This window comes from Anolis carolinensis, chromosome 3, assembly GCF_035594765.1.
Source record: "Anolis carolinensis isolate JA03-04 chromosome 3, rAnoCar3.1.pri, whole genome shotgun sequence".
Taxonomy (NCBI): domain Eukaryota; kingdom Metazoa; phylum Chordata; class Lepidosauria; order Squamata; family Dactyloidae; genus Anolis; species Anolis carolinensis.
The window spans coordinates 238,923,542-238,944,350 of record NC_085843.1 but is presented as its reverse complement, the minus strand read 5'-3'; the positions used below and the strand labels follow the sequence as shown (position 1 = coordinate 238,944,350).

General features: G+C 39.5%; 1 protein-coding gene across 5 annotated transcripts in view; it reads right to left on the bottom strand.

Moving 5' to 3' along the window:
• Positions 1–16: 16 nt before the first annotated feature.
• Positions 17–20,809, bottom strand: part of map3k13 (mitogen-activated protein kinase kinase kinase 13) — a 53,999-nt gene continuing 33,206 nt past the window's right edge. For all 5 annotated transcript variants that reach the window (XM_008106411.3, XM_008106413.3, XM_008106412.3 and 2 more), the window contains 11 exons: positions 19,789–19,980; positions 19,519–19,677; positions 19,115–19,273; positions 14,944–15,052; positions 12,853–12,962; positions 12,250–12,366; positions 11,125–11,262; positions 9,443–10,154; positions 8,355–8,422; positions 6,708–7,005; positions 17–5,684 (listed from right to left, as the gene is read on the bottom strand). In XM_008106411.3, the coding sequence (XP_008104618.1) occupies positions 5,583–5,684; positions 6,708–7,005; positions 8,355–8,422; positions 9,443–10,154; positions 11,125–11,262; positions 12,250–12,366; positions 12,853–12,962; positions 14,944–15,052; positions 19,115–19,273; positions 19,519–19,677; positions 19,789–19,980 (2,164 nt within the window). In that variant the 3' untranslated portion in view covers positions 17–5,582. The remainder of the gene's footprint in view (positions 5,685–6,707; positions 7,006–8,354; positions 8,423–9,442; positions 10,155–11,124; positions 11,263–12,249; positions 12,367–12,852; positions 12,963–14,943; positions 15,053–19,114; positions 19,274–19,518; positions 19,678–19,788; positions 19,981–20,809) is intronic.

Here is a 20,809-nt window from a genome sequence, read left to right as displayed (position 1 = left end):
TGAGCCTGCAAGCACATGAGGTACACTGGCTTTTATTCCATGCATCTGTTTTGATAGTCAGTCTTGTTCCCAATTGTTATACACGGTTCAATACAAAAACAAAATCAAGTTTGCCTCAGGAAGCCATAGAATAGGAGAAGAGATAGCATAGGAGATGAAATGATCATTTTATATGACATGTAAACCAATCACTCCCACTAACCAATAGCCACCACACTGATTGTGCCATAGCTGGACCCAGTAATTAAGAATATGTCATAAGAGTATTGAAAATATCCAGAAGAAGTTATTGACCTCCAAAAGCTGTCTCTGGTTTGCATTACATACTCCAAGTATCATTACACTGTTGCTGTGCCATTACTCACAAAACCTTATAATATTGTAATGCTCTTGCATAAAATGGTCATAACATAGAAGTTTCACTTTTGATAGTTGTACATATAGTATGTGGGTGTGTTGTCTATTGCTTTCAGATAAACAGTTCTACTTTTCAATAAATCACCATCTATCCCTTTAATTTCTAAAATGCCATGACAGTTAACACAAGACAACTACTTTCTTCCCTAGAATAATGCACTTTTGTTGGTGTACTAAGAAAACTTTCCTTGTGCTAGCTTGACAATGTTTTCTACGAAAAAGGAAAGTACAACACAGTGTGTATATCTCAAAACCAGTATTGCTTACTTCTATTAGTTCTGACATCTTGGAATAGTTACATGCTTTGGAGTGTTGTTCCCAGAGAAGCAAGGACGTTTAGGTAGTACCTTTTATTGGACCTATAGAACACAGCAGGCTCTTTTAAGAACCCAAAGTCACACAAAATACCTGAGAGTCTGTTTCCATATTAAAAAGTGTTTAGCCCTCACTCTTTAAGAGAAAATCTTAAAAACATAATCTGCATACTCTACAACATTAACCATTTAAAACAGGAGTGGTCAATCTGCAGACCCCAATCTAATTTCAAAAGCCCTCTGCAAGTGATCAGTTCAGGTTTCCGCCTGCTAAGTAGGAAGGGAAGAAGAGAAGGGGAGAGGTAAAAACAGAGAGGTGTAGGCACACCTATTTCTTATTCCACACCCCACTACAATAGGCTTCCGCACACCAACTGTGAGGATGCCATCTTCAATAGAAAATACTGCCCATCTTGATTTAAAATTCATCTGCTAGGTTAATATGAAAAGAGCACATTCACCATCATTCACATTTTATGGTTAGCCATTCCGTCTTCTTTGAAGCATAACATCTTTGAGTCTCTTTTATAGAGAGAGAAAGTGGGGTATAAATTAACATAATATAATAATAAGTTGTAATTTTGTTATATATTTTGTTATAATTGTACTATATCATATCTCTGCTTACATGTTTATGTCACTGAAACATGTTGCAGAGGCAGGTAACAGCACAGTGGGAGGATCAGAAAATTCACAATGTGATATTACTCCATCACGTGGGAAGTCCTACAGTTAAGTATTATAACACAAATGTGTGGGCAGAACTCACTGCAACTACGTCACTTTCAGCTGCATGCTCTGATTGTCGTAGCATGTAGCCTCGCTCTCAGTTCTATACCAGCACTGATTTTTTTAACATTAAAAATGTAATTGGTTTCGCTTAGTTTGTAAACTATTATCTCTTTGCATCCACAATATTGAATTTGCTCAAATATTCAAAATTATGCATTTAGGAGTGCCCTAAAGCTGAGAGCTGATAACACAGGGGAGCCGCAGAAGTAAAAATAGCACTATGTGACTCAATTATGCCTAAAATTGCAATACTTTTTCACCTGCTTACCTCTGGAAGAAATTTGGATAAAAGGAAATATATCTGGGGGTAAATCTCCAATCAATAGCACATATAATGTCTATCTGATTGTTTGAAATGTTCTACTGCTGAATCCAGTCTAGTAAGGTCTTATTCCCCCCTCTCACACCCACCCCAGCACATAAAATATTCTAATTACAGTACTACATTCTTAGGAGCCAGAATTCACTACACTTCTGCAATCAAGTTCTCTTGTAGCCCTGAGTTCTCAGGGAGGGTGAAAGCCAAAACTGGATGACTTGTTTATAAGTATTAAGGGGAAATTACAAAACACGTACTAATGAGGAGAATGTATATTTTTAGAGATTCGGGCTGCTAGGAACCCCGATTCACTGGGATTAGGGTCACAGAATCTGTGTAAAAGTGGGAAAAGCATGAATAAAAATAGGCAATTTTTAAAGCTGAGATAGCTCCTCTCTAGATCCTCCAGCAGGGCTTTGTGGTTAATCTTCATCAGAAATTAGCCACAGAATTGCACTGGAGGACCTAGAAATTCCTAGAAAGGTGTTCTCTATATGAATCTCTAGGTCCTCCATCATGACCCTATGGTCATTTTCTGGTGGAAGTTAATCATAGAGTCACACTGGAGAGCTGAGACCTTCTAGAGAGAATACTTCAGTCAAAGCCTTGAATGATCAAATCTGCAAAAGTCAAACCTGTAAATATGGAAGGCTGACTGAACTGAACCTTCAGGTAATGTCTTAAAGAATTACATGCAGCATAGCACCTGCACACAAGATATGTGCAAATACCAAAAAACCAATTTACTGCCAGACATTATGTTAAACACATTATTTACTAATTTAGAGACTTTTAGGGTTGTGGGGGTGCACTTCAGTGTTAAATTACATCATAAGACTCCAGGGACAACATCTTCATTTAAAGGATGAGGAATTTCTTTTTTAAAACCCAGAGAAGTCTTGCCTGTCCAACCTGAGAGGTCTACATTAGTATGAAACTGCTGAAGGAGAGATTTACAAAAAAAAGAAGTCAGCATTAAAATAATTTCCAATCACATCATACTGACAAATAGCACAGTGCTTTTGAACATTTTTCAACTATCCTTCACTTTGCTGCATTAAAAATCTTGCATATAACATACTCAGCCATGGGCTGTTAAATCTAGAATTTTTATGCCAACGAATGAAGGCATCTTTAGTTTATTGCCAAATAGTCTGCTTGCTTGCAAAGGCTGTTTAAAAACAGTTATTGGTTCATCGATGTGTGCCCATATCAGCCTTTTAAGTAAGATGCCCACAACGTAAATATGTTAGTGATAATAGAGCAGAGTGGCCAAAAAGAATTGTAGAGAACTCAAAAGAAAACATTAGGGTGATGTTAATTACCAGTACTTTTAGATCAAGCATGAGCAAACTTCGGCTTTCCATATGATTTGGATGGATTTCAGCTCCCATAATTTCTAACAGCTGGTAAACTGGCTGGGATTTCTGGGAGTTGAAGTCCAAAACACCTGGAGAACCGAAGTTTGCCCATGCCTGGTTTAGATGATACAATAAAACCAAAATTTCTCAAAATAACACCAAGTTCAGGTGCTGAATGGTATGGATTTCAAAGGAGCAGAAATATACTGTTCTCTCATGATTTGGTCCCTATATTTGTGAAATGACAGGAGTGTTGAATAAGCAGAATCAATAAACCCTCAAATAAATTCATCCTCAACTTACTTACGACTAGGTAAAGAACATGGGCTGTCAGAAACAACAGTTCAAAATGGGCAGTACTCTGATACATTTGAGTTAAGTATACCAAATGCAAGGACTTTTTCTTTTCAGAACAAAATAATATTTCAGGTGAAGTAGACTCATTTTACCTTAGTCTGAAATTTCACAGTGGTCTGTATTGCTGCAGGGAAGCTAAAGCACAATCACAATTTTATAGACTATTTCCACGCTATTTCACACCCACCCCACCAGCATGCAGCCATAGCACTCTTTCACCTTGCTTGTACTGACCCACTCCATGTTGTCTTGTCCAATGTCTGTGCAATCAGCAAGATTAAGAAATGGCCTGGCTCCTGCTCCTTCTGGCCCAAGAAACCACAGAGCAACTGAAGACCAGTATGTTGTGCTACAATAAACCTTGCCTTCAATCTACAGAAATTATAATAAATAATGAAATAATTTATAATCCATGTAGTCCAGCTACAAAGCTTCAAAAATATGGAATAATTTAACTCATACAATACTGCTCTCTTCATTAGTAAAGTATTTTCCCTTCATTCGGTCACTAGGCTATTGATTATTTCTTTTTAAAGGAAATCAAATGTAAACAAATATCAACAAAGAATGCAAGCCATCCTTCTCCTCCATGTTGGGGGTGGGGTGAAGGGTGCAACTGGTGCTCACTACCTTAAATATGAATTTTCCTATGCTACAATTTTACACTCCACACAAAGAGCCTTTCTTCCCTGAATATAATTAACTACACACACAATGGGAGCACAGCCAGGATTATTATTCACACTTTGGTTATAAAACCAAATTAAAACTTGTAGTGTTTTTGTGTTGCTCTTGTTGGGTATTTCGGTTTAAGGAGACATGATTATAAACTCCAGGGAGTTGCTTAGGAAGAATGAGGTATTGCAGAAGGAAGGTGGAATTTTTCTTTCCCTTAGGAAAGGCAAATGTCTTGGGTCCTCTTCAGTCCAAAATCCACCACGATGGACCTATGGCTTAGGTTCCCTCAGAAGGGCATTCTCCGCCAATAAAGAGCATTCTCCAGTCATCACCATTTTTTAAATATTACTTTGCATCAAGGCCATCAGGTTTCCAATGCTTCCCTACGAGAATAGCACTAGACGAACTGTAGGGAAGCTAGTAGTGTGATCCAGGCTGAATAACAATGCTTGCCTTAGCCAAGGGCAATCCTCCCTTCTTGTGTCCTAACATAACAGCTATAATATGAACAGTTCCAGTTTATCCCTCCAAAACAGTTTGCAGATTGTGTAGAATGTGGTTTCCATCACTTCTTTAAATTTTGATCTTCAACACCAATTTGATCGATTTCTTTAAAACTTAAGGAAGCAAAAATATGTAAAAGAAAAAGAAATCATTGAGCAAGACAGCATCTTCACTGGTTTCTATTTACCAGCCACTCAGTGCTGTATCTCTGATCTCACAATGGCAAAGTTATGGTGAAAAATGCTGAAGAAACACTGTGACAAGAATATAGCTGCAGGACGTCAAACCAACTAAATATGAATTAAAAACCAAGCATGATGAACAGTCATTTTCATATGCTAGAAGAGCAAAGACTCAAATACATCTTTCCAGAACCTCCTTTTGAAAAACATTGTGCTGGTTATACTGAGGACATTTGTTCACAATTGGTTCATCCACTGCTTGATCTTCCTTTATTTCCAGCACTTCAGAGCTACTTGGACTTGCCTATGTCACAGCAGCAGCACTGGATCCCACATGTCTCATCTAATACTCTAGAGGATTATTTTCCTTCACAGGCTTGCCTTCAGAACTTTTTTTGCAACCAGTTATTTTGTCTTCAGTGTAAAAAGTGTTAAAATGTCAAAAATAGGATACAACAACTCAAATTTTCAATAAAATACATCCCTGCCATTCATGACTGAAATGTTCACTAAGAACCCAATTTGTCAGAACATTTCTCTAAAGATTCAAGTTATTGCAGAACATTTGGGTGAAAGGGTGGAGAAACAGCTTCTCAGAGAAGGAATGAAGAGAGGTTCTTGGGAGACTCAATGACTTAGGGAGGGGAGAGTGACATCTTTACAAGGTTGCTGAGTTGCACACTTTACTGGTCCTCACAGTTGTATCGGAGCATTCTCCATCTGAAGAGTCACCACCCGATTCTCCAAACTCCCCAGGATTCTGCAGCAAAAAGGAAAAGGAACATGTAAAATCATATTTCCATTTTATTCACTTATGCAGTTAAAACAACCCTTCTCAATACCAACCCAAAGAACATGCATAGGGCCTATGAGAAATGCAGATGTAGTGAACATTCATATCTGGTGTTCTTAAGCTGTAGTCCCAAGGAATTTGAATTTGCATCTCAAACTGTTTTAAGAATCTGCTCTATACAGTGAATTACTGCGCTGGAATCAAAACCAAATTCTGCTATGCAGAATAATCACAGCCATGTTGTTGACTCCCATAAAAACTTTAGGAAATCTATAAAATTTACAACATGCAATGTGGCCACTTGCTAACAGGCTCATTTAGCAATTGATGTTTTAGAGTCTGCAGGGAAATGCTGCACCATACTGTATCAGAACACTTCTTTTTATTTCAAAATTTTTAAAATTACTGTAGAAAGAGGGTGAGTGGATGTTTCTTTTTCTTTTCCACAGACACACAATAGGTCATGAAAAGAAGCTAGTTTTCTTTCTGCAAGAATTTTTAACATGGAAAAAAGTTCAAATATACAATCCCTAAGGAAGTGTCTTATTCCTCACTCTCCCTGGTAGCATTTTCTACCCCCATTCCACCCATAAAAAGCCTCTCTGAAGGGTCAAAAAAACTCTTCTGAACCACATGGGTTGCGGTGACACAGAAATCACTCAGCATCAGACATGGATCCAAAAATAACATTTGAAAGTTAACAGAAGGGAAGCTTTCTTCTATTCCTTTCCACAAGAGTTCTACCCAATAGTATTCAAGATCTCTCGGTTTTTTGTTTTTGGATGGCTACAGGGAAAGGAAGTGATGGGAAAATTTCTTTCTGTGAATTTCTTTAAGTTAGGTTATCTGAGGATCTAAGGTAACAGGACAATCAAATCCTTTAAAACATGGCTGATAAAACAAAAATGCTTTAATTAACTGATATCGCTGGTTTCCAATCAGCAGTTAATTTTTCATCTACATCAACAAGGAAAGGAAGGTGTTGCTGACCTCATATCCATGTTCCTCTGGACATAACTTGCCAAGTGACATCTGTGTTTTCACTCTGCGTACAGCACTCTCCTTATCTGAAAGACCATCAGATTGAGTAGATATCTCAATAGGAATTTCTGGAGTCTGTGACAGCATGTCATCCAGCTTGTGAGTCAACTTCTTTTCCTTCCTCTTGGTAAGCTCATCTGGGCTGTTGGAATGGTCACTGGTATTACCTTCCTCCCCATCAGACACAGAGAGATTCTCAGAGCTGAAAGTCGAGTAGGACTGACAGCTACTGATACAGCGGTGTGGTCTGAAAATGCATAAGCATGTTCATTAGTCTGACATTAATTCAAATGCTAAAACTGATGTAGTGAGCAGAATAACACAAACAAGGGTATGTAGGCCAGATTTGAGACAGATAAGATATAAAAATAATACAGTAGAGTTCCGGTTATTTGACATAAACGGGCAGACCGAATGTCGGATAACCAGAACTGATAATAGGGAGGCCCTATTATCCCTCCCGGCAAGCCGGTTTAGGGAAGCGGCCCGTGCACGTTGCTGTCTAGCAACGCACGTGGGGCGCCTCCAAAGGGGCGAGTGCTCGCCAGAGGGACGAGGCTCGTTCCTACGGCGAGCACTCAGTTTAGGGGAGCCCCATGCATGTGGCTGTCTAGCAATGCGCATGGGGTGCCTCCAAAGGGCCTGGCACATCAGATAATATGGTAGGTCAGATAACCGGAAGTTGGTTAACTGGAACTCTACTGTATATAGGATTTGAAAAATAGTCTGCGAAATCATTTGTCTTAAGTGAAGTTTTCCCACTTTAACTGAGCAAAACCAATTGTCTAAAAAAGTAATGATGATAAATTGCTGTTTTCATGCTGAATCATTTTTTTTCAAACCTTCAAAGTATTGAAAATGGGGGGTTGTCCCATGGGCTACTTGCTATGATCTACAATATGAATGGATAGATACAAGGTCATTTCGTCATGTATCCTGCTCTAAGATTCTGACTGAAAGATGGCCAGTTTCACTTATCTGTTTTGTTTGTTCTACCAACAAACTGACCAGCTAGAAAAAAAGCATTAACCTGTCAAAACTTCTAGTAATGTATTTATTTCCATCTTCTTTTCATTAAGCTTTTACCTTTCCTTCTTCTCCCAACCTCCTTTTAAAACTCTCAATTTGTTTTGTAGTTTGTTTGGCTAAATAGAAATTATTGTATACAACAATTCTTGGTTCAGGCACAATGGCAAATCAAACATTTGTTAAAGCACAACTAAATTCTGGTTATTTCTGATTTATTTCTCCTCTTGTTATCATTGGGAAGATGGGACACAGAGAACTCAGTGCTTTCTACAAGCTCATTCCTGCTCATGCATTAGTGGTCAGTGCATCAACATTCTGTATAGCCCTCTTTCTTGAATGTAGCCATTTGGGCTGGTGAGTTGACAGTTGTACTCCCTTTACATACTATATTGTTTCTGGTTAGGTAGATGGACCTGCAAATCTGGAGAACCTGGGGAACTTATAATGTTAGAATAAACCCACAAAGTTACCATCTTACAATAACTGAAATGCTCTTGTCATCCTCTTTTATAAATTCAAACCTTCATTTAGCAATGAGGATAAAGTATGAATAGTTTAGATGTTTACCTCTGTCTTCGTGGGAATTCCACTTCACTATCCACTTCTCCTTCTTCTTCTGAAGAGTCGTCACCACTCTAGCAGAGACAAAATGCAATGTTATTTGACCATTTCTTACCAACATTGCAAATACATAGCCCCCATTAGAGGAAACATGTAGAATTTTTGAAAAGTAATTTGTTACTTGAAAATCTTGCATTTCTAGATGTGTAACAAATGGCCCTAAATGCCTCCAAAACAATGTTTCAGGAGTAATGAGTAATGTTGTACTGTAAAGGTAATCATATTACTAAGCACGATATTATTTCACCAAAGGAATATCATTATGTTCTCATTCCAAAAGGCAACATATCAGTAGTTGTAGTGTGTTACAGAAACTATCAGTTTTTTAAAGTATTCTGTTTTGGGGTAAAAGAGAAGGAGGATAATAACAACAACTTGTTACCTGAATTTCCTCATAGCTCAAGAGGGTACAACACAGCAAAAACACATATATCAAAAAACAGCATGTTTGAAAAAGAACTCCCTAGTTTTAATGTATTTATACTTAAAATTACGGAGTTCTTTTTCAGACAACCTGTACATAGTACAAAGATTAAAGCCGATACCAACAGAATAGCCATGTACAAATATGTGAAGGGAAGTCATAGGGAAGAGGGAGCAAGCTTGTTTTCTGCTGCCCTGCAGACTAGGACACGGAACAATGGCTTCAAACTACAGGAAAGGAGATTCCACCTGAACATCAGGAAGAACTTCCTCACTGTGAGAGCTGTTCGACAGTGGAACTCTCTCCCCGGGGCCGTGGTGGAGGCTCCTTCCTTGGAGGCTTTTAAGCAGAGGCTGGATGGCCATCTGTCGGGGGTGCTTTGAATGCGATTTCCTGCTTCTTAGCAGGGGGTTGGACTAGATGGCCCATGTGGTCTCTTCCAACTCTACTATTCTATGATTCTATGATTCTATGAATGCAAATTTAAAATTCACAATTCAAAATTGGGGTAAACCTGCCAGAAGAGATTCATTCATCTGTCAGAGCTCTTCTGGCAGGTCATTCCACAGTCTTGAGGCGGCTGATGAAAAGGTTAGAGGAAGGAACATACCTTTGAAATGGGTCGCGTTTTACACAGCAGTCCTGAAGTGCTCACAGGATGAGAAGAACCAAGAGAAGATGCCGACCTGTGGCTGCTAAATTCACCTTCCTCCCTTGGCCCAGAAAACTGTCCATTTGCAAACAAGGGCTCCTGTGAGGGTGCTTCAGGTGGCTCAAGTGATTGTTCTTGGTTTGCACCATTTGTCCCCATTCTGCACTCTGGGCAGAGGCTGTATGTACCTTTTTGACAGCAGTCCCAATGATTAGCTGTGCCCTCCCCATCCTTCTCCTCCTCCAGATTTCTCCGTGAATCAGCCTCCATAGCAGTAGAAATAAGATCTGGGCTAGAGCCGGACATCCTTCGTTGGGCATGATTACTAAGAGGACTGCGCAAGGCTGCAGCCGGTCCAAAATATCTAAGATTGTTAGCGCAATTGGCTATGTCCTGTCCCTGTAGGTTGAGCCGAGGGTGATGTCCATGGTGGTGAGGAAGATGCTGTTGATGGTGAGCAGGCTGAGCTGAATCATCTCGTGTTGACTGGTTTTTCAAGATCCCTGTAAAATCATTATTGCTGCCTTTGCTATTTCCTCGCCGGTGGCGTGGTTTGCTACGGTAACGTCCTTTGCTACTAAGTGTTGACATTTTGGGACTTGCAGAGAGAGGAGAACCACTGGGCAGCACCTCAGTGTTGGATATTCCATCTGACTTCAGCAAGTCAGGCCTAGGAAAGGATGCAAAATAAAGAATGCTCATTGTTATTTTATATATATTAGGCTCAATTGCATGGGGTTTTTGTCACATAATCTGTCTCAATATTGAAATATCTAATTGAATAGACGGAACTGATGGCCCAGGAAGAGGTTTCAGGGCCCTTTTCTAGGGTATGTTCATTATTTTGCTATTTGGCTTTGGGAGTGGCACATTCAGCTAGAATGGATTTTATTTGGTCACAGCTTTTAAAAATTGTGCAAATATACTAGTAAGGTCCAACCAACCCAGGATGATGTTACTCATCCTTATCAGAGAAAGGTTATCACTTTGGGGAAGCAGAATATAAATAAGGTTGAAGGTTTTCCCCTGACATGAAGCCTAGTTGTGTCTGACTCTGGTGGTTGGTGCTCATCTCCATTTCTAAGCTGAAGAGCAGGTGGTTTCCATAGACACCACCAAGGTCATGTGGCTGGCATAACTGCATGGAGCACCGTTACCTTCCTACCTGAGAGGTACCTATTGATCTACTCACATTTGCATGTTTTCAAACTGCTAGGTTGGCAGAAGCTGGGGCTAAAAGCGGGAGCTCACTCCGCTCCCCGGATTCGAACCTCTGACCTTTTGGTCAGCAAGTTCAGCAGCTCAGCAGTTTAACCCACTGTGCCATCGGGGGCTCCAAATATAAATAGAACTCCTTAATATTTAAAAAAAAATGAGTACTTTGAAATTTTTAAGATTGTCACCAGCAAAACACTCTGGTGCAATACTCTGCTCTTAAATTATATCTCATCTACAGTTCCAAAACTTTCCTGTTATTGATTAGAATACAAAAACTATCCATCTCCTATTCTAGTATCTAATTCATGACTGTGACAGATCAAGCAATTAGTCAGAACCACTTCATTTTTATGAACTGCTTGGCAAATCATATCCTTACAAAAAGCATATACGTTCCAACAAAGTTTTGTTATTTGGCTTACCGCTTAGTTTGGCCTCCAGACTTGTGGCAGACTCCTCTCCTTTTCATCAATTTTTCCATTGCATTGGCATGGATTATTGGTCGAACTGGGTGACGCTTGTATGTCCCAGGATACTTCTTTTCCACCGCTTGTTCCCGTCTTCATGTAGAAAATAAAAGTTACTGAAATATTTACCCCAAGTTGCACCAGTCCATCAATTTCACAAGCTACATGTCAAGCTAAGTGCTATTGGGAAAAGACAAACTATTTCCTAAGAGAAATAGGACTTTTGCTCAATGTTCCAAACACTAGTAAATCCAAAAGAACTATCATGTTCTAAAAGAGAAAAAGCTCCCCTTTATCAATTGTGGTTAGGAGAAAGTTAGGTGGTCTCATATAACAAAAATGTCCTGCAGTATTGAGATAAATTTCATTTGGCCTTCATCAAATGCATATCCACATGCATACATAAATTTACAATCCGCCCCAGACACTTAGGTCTCCTAGGGGTATCTACTGCAGCTGGCCAAAACCTGTCAACCGTCACCCAGAGGACCTTTTCATTGGCTGTCCCAGGACTATGGAATGACCTGCCGGAAGAGCTCAATTAGCTGTCAGAATGTAAAACACATCTGAAGAGCTCTCTCTTCCAGCAGCCCTACCCAGTCAGTTTTAACTATGAAATTAAAACTCGCATCCTGTGATTACTGCATTTTAATATTTGTTCTGTGTATTTTAATATATGTACTTCATAGAAATATGTTTCAATATGTGCATTTTACATAATATTTTATGATAATGTTTTTAATTATGTTGTGCCCTGCCTTGAGCCGTGAGGAGACACAGGTAAGAAATAAAATTATTATTATTATTATTATTATTATTATTATTATTATTATTATTATTATTATTTACACATAGAAAGAGTGTGGCAGCATGATGTAGTGTTGGACTAGAACTTAGACCATGTTTCACATCCCCATTCAACCATGGACACCGACTGGGTGAACTTGGGCAAGTCTCTCTCTCTCTCTCTCTCTCTCTCTCTCAATCTCTCTCTCTCTCACACACACACATATACACACACACTTGAATAATTGTTCTTAATAATAATATGGGTATAGACATGTATGTGAATGTACGTACTTCATGAGCTCCTTTTCTCGAATCTCTAGTTGTAGCATGATAGCACTGAGCTCCATATACAAATTATTGGCTCTCTCCAGTTTTCTCTCATAATGTTCACGAATATCCAAGGCATGCCTGGGAGAGGGAAGAAAGGAGAACCAGTGTTAACAGCTAAGTGGCGCTCTCATAAGGACAGCACATGTTCATGAGGAATTTATATCCATTAAACGTGTTATTTTTATCTTCTAAAGCAAGTAAGAGTGATAAAAAACATATGTGCATGTTGAAAAAAGAAAATCAGGCTCAGCATCACTAATTACAGATAACTGCAATATGGTTCCAAAGTGCTAGAATTCAGGGACATTCAGTGAAATAGATTGCCAGGAATTCCAAATGGACCAAAGAAAGATATCTTTTACACAATACGCACTGAGATGATTCCCACAAACAAAAGGCAAACCTCCTTACAAAGAAAGTTGATAAACTTCAGGATGAACATTTATAAATAGTTCTCTTTAAGGGTTTTCAAACAGAACTGGATGAAAAGAGGAGACTGAACTAAATAATTGCTGATCTGAACCAAAAGCATTTGTTTTACATTCTTAAATAAAAACAGCAAACCTGAGTTCTTCTCTTCTGCGGCGAATAAGTTCTTCATCTAACCGGTGTATGCAAGTTCCTTCACTTTTAATTTTTTCAAAATGTTTCTTCACTTCTTCTCTCCATTCAGCCTGCCAGAGCAATTTAACATTTTCATGATCATATAATGTATTTAATGTTAGTTACAATAGCACTAAGAGTAGCTGCACTATTACCAGAAAACAGGACTGTACTTGCCTCCAACTAATATTCCAACTTCTGTAATTCCCCCTAACAGTGAGCATGACGGTGTAAATGGAATATCAACATGAACAAAGACACCTTTCCATGCAGAGGTCAGGAAGATCTGCCTTAATAAACTTAATAAACTAGCAGCTACCTTATTACCAATGCTAATCATGTGACTGTCTAATTTTAATCAGAGATTGGGTTTGAAAATGATCCTCACCTACACAATCACTTGCATTTCATTTCTATATCTAGTTCAATTTCTTCTCATATCTCTATCCAAACAATTGCTGTTAACTAAAGAATCATTAGAAGAGGATGCAAAGCACAAATTTAATACCAGACTTCATACTTACAGTTCCTATGGGTTTGCATTACAATACAGAATACTATCTCAATTACAACAATAAACAGTCTCTGGCTTCACACATCTTATTGCAATATAAAATAAACAGAAATAACTATTTTAGAAAATAAGTATTTTATTTTTTAAAAGAAATATGGAAAATTCTCAGTCCAAAAGAAAGTAAAAATACCCCATTGTATAGGGAAGAAAATGCTATATACAACTATGTTTCAGACAAAAAGTATTATCATGAAAAAGACTCTGATACAGCTGAATTACATTAGCTTTTCTGATTCTAGCTGTAGGAAGTTAATAGTATACAACGGATATGCATCTCAACCGTTGGACTTCTTCAGCCATATTTTTGAAGTATAGTCCTGCTGAGCATGAGGGTGTAAATGGGATACCAACATGAACATATACATCTTTCCATACAGAGGTCTTATTTGTTAGATTACGACAACAGTGTTTAATCACTGCAGTTTAACTGCACTAATTCTACTGTCTCCTTAAGTAGCTCTGCTGAATGTGGCATGCTTTCCAATATAACCAATATTAACTTAGAACAAGCAATATTCTCCATTTTGTAGCAGCATGCCTTGTATCTTATTACATGTGTGTCTAACTTTTTCCCCAACATATTCATATTATTTTAAGCTTATTATAGAGAAAGGACAGCCATGGTAGTTGGTCAGAGAGAAAAAATAAAGCTTTTACAGACTTGCTTTCACAGGTATGTTTTTACAGACTTCTGCCCATTTCCCCTGATGTATCTGATGATATTTATGTATTCATTTACTTTACTTTTATCCCGCCTTTCTCCCGATATGGGGGCTCAAGACAACTAACAATAAAAAATGCTAATTAAAAATATGAATACATTAAAATATAGATTTTCTTTTAAAGAAGTAAACCATTTATGTCATTAAAACCATAAAACATTAAAATAGTAAAATTATCAGTCCATAAATACCAAATGGCAGAGGAAAACCACTTGGCTTTCATAGGCAGGTGAAAAGCTTATGAGACATAAAACTTATTTGCTTTTAAGATAGACAACAAGATTATTTTAAAGGCTGTATTAAGAACTCCCATCGTCTTTCACTTATTTGGTTTATATCCTTTGTCCTGCTCCTCCATCTTAATCTGGAAGGAAGCAAGTATCTGATCAAGTAGACTTGGTGTACATAAAAAACCTCTGCCACTATATATTAATTAACGTCTAATAAACCACACTAAGTTTTTATGGAACCGGCCTTCTTGTTTCTTTACACTCCCTTTTGATACCTTTTCACATATAGGTTTGTGGTACCCTAAATGAATACTCCTTTCCAATACACTCCACATTACACATGTAGATTCAGTTGAATGTGCTTCATATTTTACAAATCCACCACTCTCTCAACTGCCCTCATAACTATTTGGCCTTGTTTCTACTTTATTTTTCCTTGCTGCCTGCATATAAGCCCTATTAAAGTATACATAAGAAGCTAACAATACTTGTGAGAATCTGCTGCTAACAAACGTATCAAATTTACCTGAGACTTGAAATAGGTCTCCTGAGGAGTGCCCAAGACATCAGCAGATGCAATATCAAGGTGCATAAGTGTCTGACGGAAAGAGGGTCGATTCCTGGGCTTACTTTGCCTGTCAAAAGAAAGAAAAAGAGGATGACAATCATCTATTGTTAAAACATAATTATGAGTATGTTTGGAACATTTTAAGTTGGAATTTCATTTTATTATCTATTCAAATACCCCTACCTCACCCCACCTCCACTCATAATCATCATCATCATCATCATTTAATTACTTATTAATCGCCCTCCGTCCATGATGCTCTAGGCGATTTACAAGATAAAATTGTAAAGGATAAAAATACATACATACAAATATTGATAAAAATTAAAATAGATTAAAAGCTCTAGTAAAGAGCCATGTCTTGAGTGCTAGGGTAAAAGGCCCCAATTCACGCATGGCTCTCATGTAGGGCGGCAAGGCATTCCATAAGGCAGGGGCAGAAACAGAAAAAGCTCTGCGCCTGGTCCTTTCCAGGTGCACTTCTCTAGGACCCGGTACATAAAGTAAGTCTCGTTGGGATGGTCGTTGCGACCTCCGATGATGGGAGAAGGAGAGATGGTCCCTAAGATATGATGGGCCCTGGCCGTAAAGAGTTTTAAAAGTCAGGACTAGCATTTTATATAGACCACGGTAATCAGTTGGAAGCCAATGCAGATCCTGCAGCACTGGTGTTATGTGGCATTTCATGGGTGTTCTTGTGAGTAGCCTGGCTGCCGCATTCTGAACAATACGGAGCTTCCGGGTCGTGGACATCGGAAGGCCAACATACAGGGCGTTGCAATAGTCCAGCCTAGACGTGACCGTGGCATGGATGACTGTTGCCAGAGCCTCATCAGATAGATAGGGTACCAATTGCCTCGCTTGTCGTAGGTGGAAAAAGGCCTGTTTGCTGGCAGCAGCGACCTGAGCTTCCATTGTCAGCTGCGAATCTAAAACGACACCCAGGCTCTTAACGGTGGGCGAAGGAGATAGGGCAGCACCATCGAAGGTGGGTAGCAAGTGGGTCAGACCAGTTGAGCGGCCATGCCAGAGAATCTCAGTCTTCGCCGGGTTCACCTTCAATCTACTAGCACGTAGCCAGTTCGACAGAGCCTCCAGACATAAGGTGAAATTGTCTGGTATTGACGTTGCTCCAGGCTCCAAGCGCAGAAGGAGTTGGGTGTTGTCCGCATATTGATAGCAGTCTAGGCCGAAACTCCGAACCAAACTAGCAAGGGGTCTAACGTAGATGTTGAAGAGAAGAGGGGAGAGAATTGCACCTTGGGGTACCCCACATAGGAGGGGAGATCTGTCGGAGACTTGACCCATATACTCCACGCATTGGCTCCGGTTTCGCAGAAATGAGTTGAACCAATTGAGGGCCTGACCGCGAAGTCCGGACACGGCGAGACGGTGAATCATTAGATCGTAGTCAACGGTGTCAAACGCTGTGGTAAGGTCGAGAAGTACCAGTAGCGCCGATCTGCCGCTATCAGACTGGCGACGAAGTTCATCTGTAATGGCAACCAGAACTGTCTCCGTCCCATGGCCAGGGCGGAAGCCTGACTGGAAAGGGTCCAGGCCGGCTGTGTCATCCAGAAATTGTTGCAATTGTCCCAGCACAGCCCGCTCTATCATCTTACCCAAGAATGGGAGGTTGGAGACAGGACGATAGTTGGCAAGGGTCATGGGATCCAAGCTAGGCTTCTTTAGCAAGGGACGAACCCTTGCCTCTTTTAGGTTGTCCGCGAAGACCCCCTGTTCAAGAGAGCCATTGATGATATTACTCAATGGATCGAGTAGACCTTCCAGGCAGCGCTTCACCAGCCAGGAGGGACACGGATCAAGGGAACAGGTGGTTGGTTTTGCAGCAGCTAGGATTCTAGCGACATCTTCCTTGTCAAGCGGAGTAAATCGGTCAAAGATAGGCCCACTAAGCGGCCACAAAGTCTCAAGCTCACTTAAAGTATCAACTGTAGGGAGCAGTTCCTGCCAAAGCATGGTGATTTTATCAGTGAAAAACTGGGAATGCCTCTGCTGTAAGAGCTGTGGTTGCTGGGTTTTGGGCTAAGGGAGCCGGACTGGTCAAAGCACGAACGATTTTGAATACTTGAGCTGGGCGCGATCTAGCAGAGGCTATTAAGGAGGAATTGTAAGATTTTTTAGCATCCTTGACGGCTGATTCGTAGGACCTGCGAAAAGCCTTGAAAGCGGACAGTGACACCTCATCGGGTTTCCGTTGCCACCGATGTTCCAGCCACTTTCGTGCTTGCTCATTAGTGTAGCTCATCATCGTCCGTAGCTCATTAGTGTACCGGGGGAGCGATTCCGGTGAGGGCGAAGGAGGCGTCTGGGGGCAATCTCATCCAAGGCAGCCAACAAACTGACGTTCCAGGTGTTGACTAGCTCATTGAGAGTGATGCACGCAGTTCCCAGGCCCTTAAGGGCATTCAAGAACCTAGCAGGTTCCATGAGTCTCCTAGACCGAGCAAAGATTGGTGTGGCAGGATGGGGAGGAGGAGATGGAATCTCAATCTGGGCCTTCAGGACAGCATGATCAGACCAGGGAACATCAATTACCGCAGATAGAGATGTTCGTACTCCGATATTAAAAAAACAGGTCCAAAGTGTGGCCGGCCCGATGAGTAGGGCGAGTCTTGAGTAATGAAGGTTTTAGCATGCAGTATATAAGTAACAGGCTCCCAACTTCAACATCCATTCTTAACAAGGCAAAACAATCAAATCCTCAACATAAAATAAATATTACCTAGATGCTTACACTATCTATCTGCTGCATTCTCTCAGATTATACATTTCTTTCCATGTAGCCACTCCATGCATTGCTCTTATTTTCCCCTCCTGAAATAAGCTGAATTCTCTTTTGCAAAGAGATAGCCATGGCAGCCTGTTTATTTATTTATTTATTTCAATTATTTATACCCCGCCCTTCTCACCCGAGGGGATTCAGGGCAGTTTACAAGTGGCAATTGATGCCGTTACACTGTTACACAATGAACTCAAATGTTAAAACAGTTAAAACAATCATAAAATACAATATACAAAGTTTAAAACAATGCAAAGTGCTGTTCCAACATAACAGGCAGGATATGTATTTAGCACTACCTTTGAAACTAACTGATTTATTTTAGTATCATCTTTCATGGATTTCATTTCACTTCTTCAGATATAGTAATGGACTACAGCTTTAAGCCTCTAGTACTAAAAAACAATTTTATAGTTTGGGGGGAAGGAGTATGAGAGTATAAAGGATTCGGAAAGATGCAAATTGTGACAGAGGTAATAAATCCCCAAAGGATAGGTAAGATGATGCAGGTTTGTCAAACAGTTTGACAATGTGAATTGCTAAATTCCATGGTACCCTACTTTTTATGCAATGTTCTTTCAGTATCCGTTTGTATCTCTCACTTGGCACTTTGCCTGCCAAGTTAATCAGTTTGGTTATTCTCTGCATGGTCTCAGTACAGAGGTAAATATCCCTTACCCAAAACGCTTGGGATTAGGAGTGAATTTTTGTTATTTTGGATATTAGAATACATGTATTTGAATATACATACATAATGAGATATCTTGGAGATAGGATCTAAGTTTCCACATTAAATTCATGCATGTTTTAGATACACCCTTTAAATATAACTTGAAGGTAATTTATACTTGATATTTTTAATACGTTTGTACATTAAACAAAGTTGTGTACATCAGAAGGACTCATTATTTCAACCACTCACTGGACAATTTAGGATTTTTGAGTATTTCAGATATTAACATTTCAGAAAATTGATGCTCAACCTACATTTCAATATTTTTAGCATTTAGCTGTGGCTCCAAAAGTCAAAGCAAAAATTAAGCAAACAAAATAGACTGAACTTATTGCCTCCCTGTTTGTAACAATAATAATAGAGTCATATTGATTAACATGTTTGAAATAAAGTAGTTTTAAATTATGCTTTAATCATTCATATAACAGAGTATGATGGCATATTGTTCAGATCAATGTCCTACTAGTGCAGACAAAGATCTCAGTCTTGATTCATTCTTGGACATGCTAAAAACTTGTACTAAGACTGAAATGGAGGTGGGGGGGGGGGGACTGTGTTCACTACCAGCTGGGCACACGGGTTGCGACTCTTACCATGTCTGTTTCATAAGAATCTTGAATCCATCTGGGCAAGTGGAGGGCACTGGAAGGTGCAAGCTATTACTGCCTACACCCCAGATGATAGCTGAGGAATCCACATCCTTATATGGAATCTCTCCAGTGAGAAGCTCCCACAAAACTACTCCAAATGACCTTATATAAAATGGAAAGGAAACAGATAAAAAGAACACATTTTTCAACATGTAAGTTATGCCTCATTTTTTTCAAAAGCAAAGTGCAGAGAGAATACTATCAAAAATGTTTATAAAGCTTTTTTTTCTTTAAGGTGAAATCTTCCAATACCACCAAATCATAAGAATGTACGGTTTGTTTCAGTGGGAAATGGAGTTCTAATGCACATATTGAAATTGACTAGGAATTTCAAGAGTATTGCTTACCATATATCTACTTTTTCAGAGACAGGTTCATTTCGAATAACTTCTGGAGCCATCCAGGCTACAGTCCCTGCAAAGGACATTTTTGTACTCTTATCGCTGAGTTCTTTAGAAGTACCAAAATCTGAAATTTTTACTGTGTCATTGTGAGTGACTAATACACTGAAAAAGAATGAAAAACACAAGAAGCCAAGTGTCGGAATGAAAGCAATTTAAACTTTACTTCAGATGTTGTTATATTTAACATGCACCTCTCACAAAGTAGCAACTTACTTGGGTGACTTGAGATCTCTATGGATGATTTTATGCAGATGTAAATAGTTCATTCCACTAGCAATCCCTGTGGACCATTCCACAAGCAGACGAGGTGTGACCTTCCTACCTGCTCGCAATACTTCATACAGCTGTCCTTGTGCACAATATTCCATTATTATACAGTAGCAAGGTGCCTGCGTGCAAACGCCCCTATGATGAAAATGGAATTATAAATGAAAAGAATCAAATTCAAAACAATGGCATCTTATGACCAAAATTCATCAGAAACATGTTGCCCGTTCATAATTCTAGTTGGTAACAGAAATTGTATAGCATTTATTTTCTATGATCCCAAACTACTATTTCTTACTAACCAGTTGTTCGTATGTATATCTACATTATATGAAGAATTAAAGGTCTTCTCAGAATTGACTATTTCAGCCTAAACATCAATGCTTAAACTGGTATTGATCTTTCACAGTTATATGAAGCTCTGGCTCATCTCTGGAATGGAGAAATGGCCAGAGCAGTGGACAGAATCGCTCCTGAACGTCCCCTCACTTGGAGCAGAGCCAAACCAGCCCCTTGGTTTTCCAAGGAGTTGGTGATGATGAATCAAGTGACACAGAGACTAGAACAACATTGGCAGAGAACTCGAAGTGAATCTGACTAAGCATGAGCTAGAGAGTGTTTGAAAGCCTACTCTGAGGCAATGGAGGCAGCAGAGAAATTGTTCCTTGCTGCCACCATTACAACTGCAAGGAACCATCCAGCTGAGCTATTTCGAGTGGTCAGAGGGCGTAATCAAGGAGAAATCCCTAACAATTCAGCAGCCTGCTGTGAAGAATTTGCAAGGCACTTTGCACAAAGTCACTCAGATCCATTCCAACTTGGATCCTGTTATTGATAAAGTTCCAATGGATGTGACTTTGGCTCCTGGTTGTCCAATGTTGATGGATACCTTTTAATTTGTGCAGCCTGAGGATGTGGAGAGGATCCTTGGAGAGGTGAGAGCTACCACATGTATTCTAGATCCTTG